General features: G+C 39.4%; 1 protein-coding gene across 1 annotated transcript in view; it reads right to left on the bottom strand.

The window, feature by feature from the left end:
* The window catches only part of calcr (calcitonin receptor), a 48,841-nt gene that overhangs the window by 24,819 nt on the left and 7,723 nt on the right, over nucleotides 1-16,299 (bottom strand). Inside the window, exon 2 of the mRNA XM_029443620.1 lies at nucleotides 913-980. Within this exon, the coding sequence (XP_029299480.1) occupies nucleotides 913-957 (45 nt within the window). The 5' untranslated portion in view covers nucleotides 958-980. The remainder of the gene's footprint in view (nucleotides 1-912; nucleotides 981-16,299) is intronic.

The following is a 16,299-nucleotide window of genomic DNA, read 5'->3' as shown; positions in this document are numbered from 1 at the left end:
TGACGTGGACTCGGCAGAGACTTTTGTCTTGAAGGCTACAGATGAACACTGTCAGAACACTGTCAGTGTTACATTCCCAATTTCTATTTTGAATATTTCACATTTTTGGATATATTTTTATGGGAGTAGATATATAATGTAGCTTTTGTTTTATTTTATGAATGTTATGCTCTGGACTTTTCTCTAGGAAAGTTTATTTTGGAATTGTTGCTATATGTGTGGCGCTAAGATACTTTAAACAAGTGTAAAGTAAACATATCATTTTGCATTTTTGGCATTAATTAGAACATGCATTTGTTAAAGTATGTGTGTAGCAGGGTTGTCTTTTAGCTTGCATCACTACAGTGCACTGTTGTGACCATCGTGGGGCATTTTGCAACTCTATTAATAGTTTTAACAGGCACAGAGAGCAGGGAGGTTATGCTGTTGCCATGTCTGATGCCTTGCAAACGATAAGTTTGACCACAATACAACACAATTCAGAGTTATAGGTCCACTGCACATGCACAATGAGCTTTACAGGTATAACATCTTCCTTTTGTGTTTATATCCAAAACAAGTTTAGATACAGGTAAAATGCATCGACACTGTGTGATAAAAAGGCTCCGTTATGAGAACATACAGACACGTGCAGTTATGAATCCCATTTTCTTTCTTTTGGGTCATTCAAGTTTGTAATGAACAAGCTGAGCTAACTATAAACTATAATTATCAATTATAAATGCCAAGTGAAAAGTTAATCAGATTTTCTGCTGGTGAAAAGTAAACCACTAGACCACAACACATTACATGTCCATTTAATGAAAATTGAATCCTATGTTTAAACACACGTGTGCAGCATACATAATGGGCAAAAAAGAGAAGAGTGTGTTTACCTTACAGCATTCCTTGAATTAAATAATGAAAGCTTACCACAAGGAGAAAGCAAAGGATCCAAAGGGAGCCCGCTAACTTCATATCTTCCTCTCACAGGCGAATCCCTAGAGAGAGAGAGAGAAAAGAACGACAAGTTACAACTATCAGAAAACAAGTTGACTACCGTGAAAGTGACTGACTGAGTAAACAGATGGCTGTTTCTATCAGGATTATGTCCTCTCAGGAGGAACCGGCGTCAGCAATCATTCATCTGAAATGCAAAATACTGGCATTTCACAATGTTCCTGTGTATCCGTGTCGATACGTGATACAACATGAAAGAGCAACGTTATATTGTGTGACACAGTCAGACAGAAATAGATGATGGTCATTAATCATGCTGCGCTGAGCCTCCACTCCTGCAGGACGGCAGCAGCAGATCTGCCAGGTGAGTAACTGAGTGCATGTGAGATTAAAATTCACTTCAGTTCTCTTTGCTTTGGCTCACAGAGTCTCTGTTGGAAGCCCATCCCTCCGCAGTTCAAACAGTTAGGATTGACCTACAGGGTTTTAGGCTTTTTAGCAGATAGACATGCATCCAATTTGTCACTATGAAAGGTTGGTGGCTAGTAGGCCTATTTGTTTTGGCTTTCAGACGCCCACTGATGATAGGCTACTAAGCTTTAAGATGACAAATAAACCTGGAACTGCATCTGCCAAGAATTTAAGGCTAGGAGTTCTGATCTCGGACCCTTTATTTACCTCAAATGTCATAATTAGCAGTAGATATGAGGATGATGATTACCATTAATGTTAGGAATGTGTATTACGTGATGGTAAACTGAATATATATTGTTTGTAGGACAAAATCAATCTGAAGACATGGTTGGCATTTTCCTATACAGATGTATCGACAGATACATTGTTACACCAACAGCTTTAGTTCCTTCTCACTGTAAATCTCAAACCCCAGATTCAATCTGAATCTCTGTCTATTCAGCCATTTTCAACTCAATCAGCTCAACTCAGCTGGGAGGAGACCCCCGGGAAGACCCAGGACTCAATGGAGAGATTATATCTCCTCACTGGCCTGGGAGCGCCTCGAGATCCCCCAGTTGAAGCTGGAGGATGTGGCCCGGAGAAGGGAAGTTTGGGGTTCCTTGCTGCTGCCCCCCGTGACCCGACCCCGGATAAGCCGGTAGACGATGGATGGATGGAAAAAACTGTAATGTATGAGGATCCAACATGCTGGGAAGTTAAGGACACAGTAAACACTCTGCTCCAAATCTCTGCTTTGAAAAGAAATAGAGAAGGATCACAGAGGATCACACAAAAACACCATTCAAAGACAAAGTGATAACAGAAGGTAGAGGAGGGAAAGAATAGATCCCAAGATGGCCTCTAGGAAGAGAAGATCTATAAAAAGAATCATCATGCCAGAGCAGAGAATTCACACCAGTCTATTATCAGCTAATCACCTCTGGGTGTGCATGAGCGTGTGGATTTATCTAAAAGTGTGACATTCTGATAGAGTAACAGTAGAGACAAATCAGGCCAATTGGTACAACTGGCTGTCAATTTAGAGATTTCCTATATTTCACTAGCTGACTGTTGGTTACGGGGAGAATGAAGGTGAATGCTGACAAGTAAAAGTGTGTGGTCTTAAAGGAACAGTTCAACATCTTGGGACATGTGCTTATTCACTTCCTTGCCGAGCGTTAGATGAGAAGATTGATGTCTACGCTGATGTCTGCACACTAAAGATAAAGCTTCTTTCATATCTGCCCTGCTCCATTTATTTCCCTCTTTCTTTCTTTCTTTCTTTGTTCATTCCTGTTTTATTTTGCTACTCATCTGTCATTCTAGATCACTTAACTTCCTGCATTTGTGTGTTTTCCCGCAATTTTTCATTGTGTGCACCTCCCTGATTAGTTTCCACCTGTCGCTCGTTTACCCATGCATGAATAAAGATACCGCATTAACCCTCCATCAGTCAATCGCTATTTATACTAGCCCAGACCTGTTTGCCCTTGTCCTTGCCTGTTTTTGTTTCCCTGCCTCCTATTTCAAATAAGCCATTGAATTATTCAAGCTGCCTCCTTGCTGGGTCCTTCTCCTGCTACCTGCACTCCAAACTGTAACAAGGTTAGCATAAAGACTGGACACAAGGGGGAACAGCTATCCAGACTCTGTCCAAAGGTTAAAAAAAACGAAACACCTCCTCCAACGGTAACGACAAGACTCATGCAGATCAAAAATACACTCGTATGAATGCTTTTGGAAGCACCGACACTGGCAAGTCATTTACATGTGGTGGGAAATGTGTCTGTGTGGTTACATTGTTGTAGCATTTGATATATTTTGAGCCACCTCTCTGGAATATTTCAACATTATAAATAACTCTCAGTCCATCAATAATACATTTGCCAACAGCAAGTTTCACATTTTAATATCTCTGCAAATGTGACAGTTAGCGCAAACTCAAAAATGACCAGCAGCGGGAGGTGTTTTTCTACAACGATGTCTTTCTGCCTTCCCCATTAGCGCTTTAAACGTCTGCAAACATAGACCCCAGAGCAGTTTTGTAGGCAATCAGCTCCAATGTGATATGATCAGTAAGGCTTGAAGCGTGTGTAGCTCATTAAAGAGACAAGACCCCATATAGAGAAGACATGGAAAAGCGCTCTAACAGAATGAGTGCATAATATACATGTAAAGCGGTCTGCAGGAATATTGTTTTGCATTAAATCTTTTGTAGATCAAGTGAAAAGTCCATCTGTTAATAGGGATTTGAAAGAATCTGCGTTTGTTCATGTGTGGTGGTGACTAAGTAAGCACTGACTGTGAAAAGAAGGTTAGTTTTTACTCTTGAATTAGTGCCCTTGAACAAACATTGCTTTAGTTTGAAAAGCGTCTGTTTTCCTGGAATAACTATACTTTACAAATGTACTGACATTTAAGATGACATTTAAACTGACAATATCTGATCTCATTGTGTATTCCATCCATCATCTGCCTCCATTATCTCTCATCTCTTTGACAAGTCTGACACAAAACATGTATAATTTTGAGTTTGAAAGAATTTATACATTTCATTTTCTTTCTTTAGTTGTTTCCAGAATCTCCACAATAATTGAATACTATTTTTCAGATGTTATCAGTATTATTAATCTTGTGTTTTGTCCTTGATCAGATCCTCAGTCTCTTCTCTCCCAGCTCTTTGTCTTACTTCCCTCCTCAGTTCACCCCTCATCCTGTATTCTCCTTCTCTTCTCGTCATCATTACATCACTCTGACAGCAGCAGACGGTGACACCCATCTCTACTCTTTCCGTTTGCAGTGAGCGATCTCAGGCACGGTGACAACACAGATCTGCGCTGACATCACATAGGTGATGGAGGACGCAGCAGCCCCCCCACACCACAACGTCTCACCACTTCAGAGCCCATCACTCAGTCTGAAAGGTTGCAGACACACGGACGTGATTTGGCGTCGACAAATGAGCTGGATTACAATGCAAGCTCAGGTGAATTAGTTTGACAAATGGACAGACTGTGGACTTTACGCACAAGGCAGTCATATAAGTCAAGAGTGTACAAGAGCAAAATATTTTTTTACTGATCTACATGATCTACTACCAATGTTAAAGGACTCTCCTTACTATGACAGAGGGTTTAACTGCTCTACAGCAACACATCCATAATCACACTTCCTGTTCAGTAATTTAATGCACAACAAGTCATGGCCTCCTGGCTGTGCAGTCAAAGACTCCAGGGAAAGCATCAGGTGGATATCTATGTGGCATTCTGGGAATACACACAATGAAGGAATAATTATATCATGATGTGTGTACCATAAAGAGAACGGGATACAGCCTTTGAGGCGGGACCACGTTCAGTCCTATGAAAGTTATTGCTATTGAGTATGTAATTCATATCATTAATCAATATTTATATGGGACACTTTCTAGTGCATTAATAAATGAATGATTAAATAACAGCCAGGAATGTCTGTTCTTATGCTAATTTAGTACTTGGCAAATCAAGCTACTGATGGGAAAATCATATGAAAAATCAATTTCCATGCTGAAATGATTTGCATCATTTCCCACAATTGACTAATAGAACCAGATTAATTAAAAGGAAAGCTACTGCGGTATAAACGGTAGAGCTAAATGTATCTGCAGCTCACACATCATCGTATGTTATATAACATCATAGTTCCCACTCCTACAATCCTATTACATTAGAGATGTTTCATCTTTATTTAATTGTTTTCTTATTAGACAGTCACGTCGTCATAGTGCCCAGTTGCAAGCAGGGACTGTTCTTAAAAGTCTTAAGCCTCATGCACATCCTTTTTATTGCATCCAATAATTTAGCCGAGGGGTTTTTCGGAGCTTGAAGCACCAACGAGGACAGTTTTCTTATCTGATCAGTCAGTCTGTTGTCAGCAAGTCTTCAAGCAAACATTTTTCATGTTGTTCATGTAAACAGCGCTTCTTCTGGTGTTTTTTTTTGTGTTTTTTTGGCTTCATGATCCATTTAAAGATATACAGAATACCAGTCTCTCCAGTTAAGGTAAAAATAACACGCTTGGGTCGTTTCCTCACATGCATTTACCTCAACCTCCGCCTCTACCTCCTTACCCAAATCCCACTTTTCTCTGCATTTTCATTTCTTCTCTGGCTTCTTTTCTCTTTTCACTTCCATATATCTTCTGCTCCTTTAATCTATTTCCACTCTCACCTCGTTTCTCTACATTTCTCTCATCCGATCACCCCCCCCCCCCCCCCCCCCGCACCCTCCCCGTCCTATCTTTGCTCGGACTTCCCCTCTCCTTTCTCCCGCTTTTTAAAAGCTCTGCCCTCCTTCCCTCTCCAGCCGCTTCTTTCCCACCTCTCAGAATACATTTTTAAGGCTGTCTTTCTGGCTCTCTGGGCAGACCCAGCAGATTCATCAGCTGGCACATCCTTTAAACATTAAACAGGTTCCCATTATGGTGACACAACATATTTTCAACTAATCTATCGCACTAGTGTATCGCAGTCCCATTCCCTGTTCTACTGTATATGTAATCAGAGCAGACACAACACTCATTATATATATATATATATATATAATATATTACAGCTTAACAGAAAATCAAAGTATATATGATTGTTAAGCTTCATATTGTTTTTGGACAGTAATAGTCCTCCAGCTTGGGATGTGAAGATGGCGAACTGTGTGGTCCAAAGTTAGAGATCTGTGGATCCCCAACCAGCGGCACTTACAGGAGGGTCGTGTGCAGTTGACAATATGAGAGATTGACAAAAGATGGTCGAGTGGCTAATTTGAGAAGAATAGAAATAATGATTTGGTAAAAGAAAAATAGATGCGATATATATATAGATATTTGTGTTTGAAGAGAAAATACGCACACAGAGGATTATAAATTGTGGGAGGCTGAAAACCCTCAACAGTGAAAATAAATAAAGAATTAGAAGTGTTAAAATAACATCTGTTCATTCAGAAGAACACATGTTTTGCTTTGTCAACTTCTAAAAAAATCTAAATTAATTCCCCATATTTTTTCCAATTGAGGCAATTTATGACTTGATTTCTGCCTTCATTTATTTTTTACTTCGGATGTTGAATTGCTGATGCGTTTCAGTCTGAGCTATTATCAGGCCTCGATAACAAGTGCTCATCAAATCGCCGCAATGTCTCAGCACTGGAACAAAACAACGACACTCACGGTCCATCAGTCGATGTTATTGTTTGCTAATGCTTTTAATATGAGGAAAGTAATTGGATATTAATGCAGTCTCTGTTGGTTTTCTTTGTAAAAGCCCGAGACGAAGAGGCTCATTGAGTGGAGCGAACATTACAACGAGGTTACCTGCTTTCAGTGAAGGATTGCTGAAGTCTGAGTTACTGTCTTGGCATCCCAAACAGTCCAAGAATATGTTTCTGGTTGACCAGTGGAAGACTAAACAGATTATGACGGGGAAATTCATCTGCATGATGAGTAAACAAATCAAGATGCATCTCAATACATAAAGCCTTCATAGTGTGGATTGATTGGACCGTTATCTCCTTCAATGTGATTCATCCTCAGAGTATTTCATTGCAGACACCTTCTTCCTAGTTACATGTTTTGCATTCTTAAGCCATATTGTTCTCACAATTTTAAGCAATGATTACCCTCTGGTGAGGACAAAATTGATTCTTAAGTCGCTTCTGAAGTTACGCCAGAGGTCACCTTCTTCCACCCTTGAATACAAGCTCTGTAAAAGCTCACCTTAAAGGATCTATAATGCCTTCCAGCATTCGAGCTCAAGCACCTCTCTCAAACACTCGCCTGTTTTCCACCGGTGAAGTGGCAGGAATATGTTTCAGGGCGCTGAAGCCAGAGAGCATTGTGTGCTCCAGTGTTCTAACTGTTCAAATCAAGCCTCCTGTAATAAGAGGACTCAGTGGATTTATACCTAATCTCTAACACCATGACATCCCACACACTTCCTCTGGCACGCCAGAAAGAAGCTGCAGGGGCAGACATGGGGGAGACAGGGATCGTAAGGGGGGGGGGGGGGTAATGAAGGGAAACGTGGATAGCAGGGTATCAAAAGTCTGGTGGATATCGTCTCGTCATAGTCTAGACTTCATCCAGATACATTAGCCTCATTTCTCTTCTCACTGGTATGGACTCCTTTCAAGTACTTGAAAACATACATATCTAAAATGGTGTTATTCAGTGTTTGCCAGGCAGACTGATGGGAGCCGTTTCCTTCTCTCCACTTACAGTATGACTACATGGAAACAGGTTTGAGCCTTCGGAGCCACTCTTCAATTCCAACAGCTAATAATTCAACTGCGGTTAACAGTCTTAGGTGTGCCCATGCATCTTAGGTGAACTGTGTTTTTTTTACTCTGAGGTGACATCCCAAAGTGAACATGGTTTTTCCATTTCTCTAACTTCCCTAAATGAGTCTACATTTCTACAGTGTTTACAGTAGCTCCGAAATGTTGCGTTTCAGCACTTTGTTGCTGAAATGAAGAGATATTGATGGAACAAACACATTTGTGTGCAGTCCTCCTCCTGCAAAGAAACAGATGTGCATTTGCATGTAACATTTTAAGGTGATAAAGTGAACTTGTTAGCAAACAGTTGCCTCTTTACAAATCCAGCAGACGCTGATGCAGCTTTTATTTGGAGCTGTCTTTCTGGTCACCTCATCAGTGGAAGTAAAGGCCAATATTTTTACTCTGATTTTGGTCTCCACCAACTACTGAAGGAAATATCCAGAAAAATGCTCCGTTATGTCAACAAGCTTTGTGACGTTTTGATGTAGCGTACATTAAAAAACAGCTGCCTGTTGCGGCCAAAAACTCTATTAGAGAGTTGAGAATCAGTAAAATAACCGTAAAACCAAAACAATGACTTGAAAGACGTAAAAAAAACAAAACTCTGTAGAGCTGAAAGGATCTCCGACACAAGTAGCCATGTGTTCCATTGTGAATAAGTGAATATAGCCGAGTTATAATAATAATAAAGAGGAAGAATCATACCAAAAGCGAACTCCTCCCTGCACTCAATTACATGCTTCATATGCGTCCTGGCAGGCCCTGCCACTATATTCTCTGCTTTTTGCAAACGCCTTCCACTCCTCATACCCTCTGCTCTTTCTCTGTTTGTCTTTCAAGGTTACAGTCATGGTGGTCTTTTTATTAATCTGTGGAGGGACCACCAGGATACAGAGTATTCCCCATCTGCCTCAGACCAATTTACAGCCTAACCATGTAACATCAGTCACCCCACTGTCTGACCAGCTTTTGTTCATTCACACACATTTCTTATTTTCTCTTTGGAAAAAGCCATGAAGCAATGGTCTTTGCACCATACAAAACAAACATGTGCACATAAGAATAAGATATATCACTATACGGTCAATCACCTTTCCATATTCAATAATAAAGGTTCCATATGTGACGTGCTCTGCTCGGGTTTGAGACTTCAGTTTGCATTTACAGTAGGAGCCAGGGAGGGTTGAAAGAAAGATGCTCTGAGGTTGCATTATGGGAAATGTAGTTAGATGAGGTCTAAATATAAGATAAGATATTCAGTGTACATATAAGACAAAGATCCTCACATTTGAGAAGTTATAACTAGCAAATGTTTGGTATTTTTGCTTAAAGTTAATCTGAAAATAATTGCTTTACCTATCAGCTAATTGATTAATTATTGCAGCTTTAAACTGCAGCTCATACATGTTTTAGTACTGCACTTCCATGAAGTTGGGGAACTTTATGGAAGTGCAGTACTAAAACAGTGCACCATTTAAATACATCTCTATGACAAAATACAGCATTAAAAAAATCACCTTATAATTTAAATCTGCAACTTTTCAACAAAATAAAAAATGTTAGTTCAGATGCTGCTGCTGTTTCCACACAAGAGATTTATTTCAGGCTCACACAACCTCATTCTCCTTTGCTTTGGAAAAGCGTGTTACTACTCTATTTTGGGACACATTCACCTGCTTTGACTATTCCAGAAGCTGCAAATCAACAGAACTACATCATTACACAACATAATAATCAAATGTTAAACAGTGTCTGCCACGCTACCAGCCTGGCTAACAAAAGAAAAACACTTGTGTGATTGGTGCTTTTCAAAGCTTTAGCTGATTTGCATACAAGTGATTAATTCATGCTAATGTCACCGCATCCCAAGGGTCGCTAATGAGATAGTGTTTGGTTAAAGATCTAGTTTCAGACAATTTACTTGCTTTGTATCTGGAGCGGAATGGCATTAGTAGGTGTATTAGGTAACTTTTTGACTTGTAGAAACACTGCACATTGAAATCTTAGATCAATAGTAACAAGGTCTGCATTATACAACTGCATATTTTAAGCGTATTAGTATACTTTCTGTGCTGCATAATTTATGAAGCTCATTTACAACTGAATACCTACAGTTCAGACTGTCACTAAACATGACAGGATTTCCAATAAGTACAGAGACCCCTCAGCTGTTATATAATCCCCTGAATAACATTTTCTCCTCCTGATACCGGAAAACAAAGGAGTCTGTTAACGAGTGCAGGCTTTGTTCCGTCTATTGAGCAGCTTCCTCCCTCACACTGAAATCTTCCCACAAAGTTCTTGTTTATTTCCTGAACCGATTAGGGGGCACTTTATACTCTCAGAGGCAGTGTGGACAGCTTCAGGTGCTTAATGACATCTGCCACTGAATGGAGGGTATTTTTCAAGGGATCAAAGTGCTTTCATCTCGCAACCTTTCCTCCTCTCAGCCTCTTCCTTTCCTCGTGACATTCCACTGAGTGCGCATCTCATCTGTCAACTCACCAATGACGTTTGTTTGTCTCATTTCCCAAAAGCAGATCGCAGAGGACAGATGGTGAGTGCTGTGTGACCTCTCCCAGGTTTATTTCAAGTCAACAAATACCCCCAAAAACATTTTGTTCAGTTCATCTTAGTTTTAACTTTCTTGCTGGAGCAAAAAAGTATGATGTGCTAATTACTGAGTTGTGTTACTTTTGGACAGAGCCGGGCTAGCTGTTCTCCCCATTTCCAGTCTTTATGTTAACCGGCTGCTGGTTGTGGCTTTACATTTACCATACGCTCGTGAAAGGAGCAACTCTCGGCAAGGAAATAAAGAGGGGTAACTCCCCAAATTTCAAAACATGTCTTTAAATTTGATACATTTAAAGATATTTCAGGAGAACTGATGTTTCTATCAATATGCATACTGATTGTAAGTGAATATGGACTGAAAAACTTTTGATATCCATCTGGACATTCTTTTGAATGCTAATTTTTCCCACAGTTTCCCCTTCCTATTGGAGACATTAAAAGCCCACGCTTGGCTTTGCAAGTTAAGCCCTCTAGAGGCTCTTTGCTTGAAGAAGGTCAAATGTTATATCTTCACTCTAGTGCGTCACATCAAAGGCATTACTAAATGATAAAAAGGGATCAAAATGCAACCGTAAGTGCAGAAGGCTGTATGGAAGAAGAGCGGACACTGGGTATAATATGGTTGTGGGGAGCGGCTTGTAGAACCATTAGCAGAGAAGAGGTGCTACAAATCAAAAGTAGAAGATAAGCCACTCTGGATCAAGGGTCGCAATCCGACACAAAATTGATCCCAGAGGACGAGATCAGAGGAACGAAGGCAGAGATGCAACTTAATCCCGCTACTCAATCTCAAACTTAAACAAGACAGTTCAAAAAGCATCACAGACAAAGGGGATTATTCCCAAGGAAATTGATTGGCACCTATTGGAACAACTGATAGCTCAGAGATGTGAATGGAGCAGCCATTCTTGACGATAAATCTGACTAGGTGGGAGGAAATTAGAAAAAGAGGTTGATAGAATAAGCTCCTTTTTCAGCAGGCACAGCAAAAGCACATGAGAGACACACAGCACAGTCATTTCGGTCGCGGCTCAGAGGGCATATCACTCCTGCATGATCCAACAAGACTGCAAAATAAGGATGCATGCACACAGACACACTGAAAGAATCCCATTTAATGGATACACAATACTGTAGCTCTCTGTAACCTTTTTACAACCATGTTTTCATCGTAGGAAAATATTAAACAGATATGGAAACACTTTAACAAGAAACCCAGGAAGCATTTCTCTGTAAAAATACACAGTTCACGCCCACGCAAACCGCAAAACATCTCACGTAAACTACATGCAAATGACTTCAGATGAAAGAGAAGCAGCTGAAAAACAGGAGAGGGGAGGAGGACGATGGAGCATTATCAAGTTCCAGCGAGTGTGAATGATGAGAGGGATTATATTCTGTGTGTGTGTGTGTGTGTGTGTGTGTGTGTGTGTGTGTGTGTGTGTGTGTGTGTGTGTGTGTGTGTGTGTGTGTGTGTGTGTGTGTGTGTGTGTGTGTATGTGGCTGTAAAAACATAAGTGTATCTATAATTATGCACTTCTAAATGTATTACTGGCTGCATTTGTGTGTGATTAAATTCCAAAGTGTTAGAACCTACTTAACACTCATATAAACACATTGGTGCTGCCAGTGTGTGTGTGTGTGTGTGTGTGTGTGTGTGTGTGTGTGTGTGTGTGTGCGTGTGTGTGTGCGTGTGTGCGTGTGTGTGTGTGTGTGTGTGCGTGTGTGTGCATGTGCGTGTGTGTGCGTGTGCGTGTGTGTGTGCGTGTGTGTGTGTGTGTGCGTGTGTGTGCGTGTGCGTGTCCGTGTGTGTGCGTGCGTGTGTGTGTGAGTGTGTGTGTGTGTGTGTATACTCTGAACATAATGCATATGGAGGACATCATGTATGAAAACAACATACATGAAAGTTCCTTCACGACAAATGAAATTATAAATAGTAATACAAATAATTTTTTAAAAATGCCAAAATATAAGTATTTAAAAAGTATGTACGATTTACAGAAACTTCTTCTTAATGTATAATTCATGTGAATAAATACATTGGTATATGATTGAATGTTAGCACTAATCCTGTCCTGATGAAGACTTCCAACTATTAAAGACTGTGACCTTTCTGTAATTGTTATATATGATTTCTCTTTTTATCATACCTGAACACGTTGACACCCTTTAAACACTAGAAGCACCTCGAGGTACTTCATAGCAAATTAACACTTGCCACAAAGAGACAACACATGTTTTGTTGTGGCATGTTCGCAACGTGAAGCACTGCTTTCTGCTTTGACCTGAAACTCATCTTGTTTTAGTCGATGCTGAATGAATGAGTAACCAATCCCCATGACCAATTCCATCCTGCTTGTATTGATGAAGAGACAACAATACTGTTGTTAAAGTGTCATTATGAAATGTCAACTCTTATTATCCAACACAAGAGGGGGAGAAAATAACAACTCAGGAAACATATCAACAGGTAAAGTGTCATCATGACAGAAAAATCATTTTCTTTCACATTCTATAATAGATAAAGCAGATAAAGATTTATTTTTATTTAGTATTGACTAAAACAAAGCATAACCTTTACAGATGCAAACTGGTAATAGCAAAATAACAGCAAAAGGGTTAGACTCTAATTTCCTGTTTGGGAACATTAGGAAACCTGGAGGAAAAGAGAGAAATAATTAACTCATCCCTATTGAGTTCACACACACACACACACACACACACACACACACACACACACACACACACACACACACACACACACACACACACACACACACACACACACACACACTCTAACTTCCTCTCGCAGTAGACCACCAGATATTTTCAGCCAAAGAACAATAATCTGTTGAAGACCAGAGCAGATCTCTTAACTGTTATTCTTCTGCAAATTGTTCACACAAAGCAGCACTAACCCGAGCCACACACACACACACACACACACACACACACACACACACACACACACACACACACACACACACACACACACACGCTCACACTTCCACTGACTTCACTGCGTGTATCCAACTGCATATAAATGTCTCCCGCAGTAACAACCACCTCAGTGAGACATTTCTAACTGTATGTTTTAGTCAGAATGTATTTGTTTGGCAAGAGAAGGGGGAGAAAAACAAGGCTGGAAATGTTCTTTGATTGGTGGCAGCAGATAACGACAGGCCTGAGTGCTGCCTGGAATGAAACCAAGCTCAGTTGATAAGGTTCCCAAATCATTCGCAGACATGAGGAGGACGATCTTTTCTCTCACAAAGACACACGTTTCCTCGCTGCTGTAGCTGTGGCCTCATGCTAGGCTTTCTTCATACTTTCATGTTGAGAGCCTGCAAAATGTATCTATAACATTGATTAAAGGAGAATTATTCTTTTTTTTACCGTTTGAATTATGCCTTGCATTCTGCCAAATGCAATATTTTCCCCGAATTGCCTACATTTGCAAATCCTAATCGACAAGTGGCTGCTGCAATTCCTGCACACCCTGTGATTGGTCATGCCCTGGCTCCTACAGCTAAACCACATTAAGCTGGCTTCAGCAGAGTATGGATTATTGACTGCAGTTCAGAGCAGTAGCGATAACGAAACTCCTCCGTTTCATGTGCAAGTAGCCGACTCCTCAACTTCAGGAACATTTTCATGTGGGAGGAAAGATTTACATTCAAGTTCAACATTCAAAGAGAAAAACAGCAGGTCATAATACACCGTGCTGATATTTAGCACAAACCTCCAAATGTTTTGGGAATGTAGCAATGCATTAAAGTAAAAGCAAGACATTTTAGGAAAGATGTTTCTTTATTTCATGTTGCTAAAAGTTAGATGAGAAGGTCGATAACACTCTCATGTCTGTATGTTAAATGTGAAGCTCCAGGCAGGAGATAGTTCAATTAGACAGCTAGCCTGGCTGTGTCTGAAGCTGACAACATCTGCCTACAAGCCCTTCTGAAGCTCAGTATTGTCTTACATAGTGTTTGTTTACCACAAAAAACAAAGTTTACTTCTTTTTTTTTTTGTGAATTTCCCAAAACGGCCAATTATTCATTTAGATTTTGGGGTTACATTACAGTATATACAGTATATAACCTATAAGGCTTTTCTTTAAACAATGAAATGAATCAACAAAAACAGTCAAGTCTTTGTAGCTACATGAAATACTAAACTCCAAACTTAAAGAAACACGTCACACATGACACTCGGACGATGGTGTGCTACCTATCATACAAATACAAAACTTTGATTGGTGCATGCAGGCAGCCCGTTACTATCTAAATTCATCAATCATGTTGCTTTGAGGACATTTTAGTACACGTGGTATCAGCTAAAGACTTCAAGAAGTGATGGATGTAAGGACTGGAAAAACGACATTTAATCAAAAGTCATTGTTATGCAGTATGTTAAAAAGGTCATTAATACAAACGTCTGCTGAGGATTGGCATCCCCGCTCTAAAAATAACTCAAAATGAGATAATCACTCTTTATTTCAGGCTTGGCTTCAATATTCTGTCTTTGAGTTTTATATCCAAGACTGATAAAATGGAAAGCAGGTGGATCTGTTTCATATCTTTCAACATAGACTTGATCTGCCTCTGCAATCATTTGGTTGAAGAGTTCAAAGTAGTTTATATCAAAACACAAGACTTTATCAGCGTCTGGCGGTATACACTCGCACATGTGGGTAGAGAGGAAATGTGTGCTGCTGGCTTCATGCCAATCCACATGCTCCTGTATTAACACACACACACACACACACACACACACACACACACACACACACACACACACACACGGTCAGATATATTAACAGAGGTGCAGAGATTCTCCTATTTTCCCTCTGTCTGATACCATTACCATTACCTGTGCCATGCTCATGGCAACCATTTAGAGCGCAAGGAAGAGTCTGGCCGTGCAGCAAAGTACACTGCAAATTGCCCCACGATTAACTAATCAATGGGTAGATGTAGAGTGAAGCGCCTGATGTTCTGCACCGTTACTATCACAGTCAGCCTCATATTAACCCATTAGAACGATCAAAATGGAGTTTTGGCATAAAGACGTACTCGTACAAAGTGCTTCCACCCCCACACTGCTTTGTGTTCAGACAGTTCACTGTAATTAAGATGTGACTGACTGAATAAGTACTTAATCATTAATATAGAGATTCATTCAGGGCCAACATGCCACATGTGGATTCTTGGAAATATTGCGTTTTATTTCTTTTCCTTGAAGTTATTTTTCTTTGTTGAGTTGAATAGTGATTTATGAGGTATTACACGCTGTTGTTCATTTTAAGGAAAGAGGTTAACTTATTTTCCTACAATTGAGGAAATAATATGTTAAAGACATAAAGCTTAAAAATACAATCTTTATACAATTAAATGGGAATTACATTGTGTGTGTACATAATACATATTTTAAGTAAAACTTCAAGTAGTTGTCACAAACTATGAGCATAACTTAATATATAAATAATTATAATATATAGATAAAATAAAAATGTATAATAAATTAATTTCAGTCAATTTGCTTACAGAATTTACTGTCCACTAATTTTACACATTACTGATTTGTTCTAATTTATATGACTTATGACTTATAATTAACTTATTATTTAATCATTATTCATTATACTTATTGTATAAGTATTATTTTTATTACTTAACGATTCCTGTTATTGTTTTTTTTAAGTTGTTAATTGCCCATTATATATCTGTAAATAACCAATATACAGTATAATTAATTATATTAACACGTCCACAGTTTTTGGGGTTACATTCAAAACTTTATGGTGTAATTAAAACTTCTCCCAATTGCCCCTTTTGTACATTAAAACAAGTTTTTGAAAATAATTACTTGTTATATAATATCTATTATGGTTCAACTAGCTAAAAGTAGCCATTTATAAATCAGTAGGGATTTCAGACAGGCAAACAAAAGCACATGAATAGATCTTAATATAAATATCACAACTGTGGGTTGTACAGACACTTTTTATTTAACAGAAAAACAT

The sequence above is a fragment of the Cottoperca gobio genome, chromosome 11 (assembly GCF_900634415.1).
Source record: "Cottoperca gobio chromosome 11, fCotGob3.1, whole genome shotgun sequence".
In the NCBI taxonomy this organism is placed as follows: Eukaryota; Metazoa; Chordata; class Actinopteri; order Perciformes; family Bovichtidae; genus Cottoperca; species Cottoperca gobio.
This window is presented reverse-complemented; position numbering and strand designations above follow the sequence as displayed.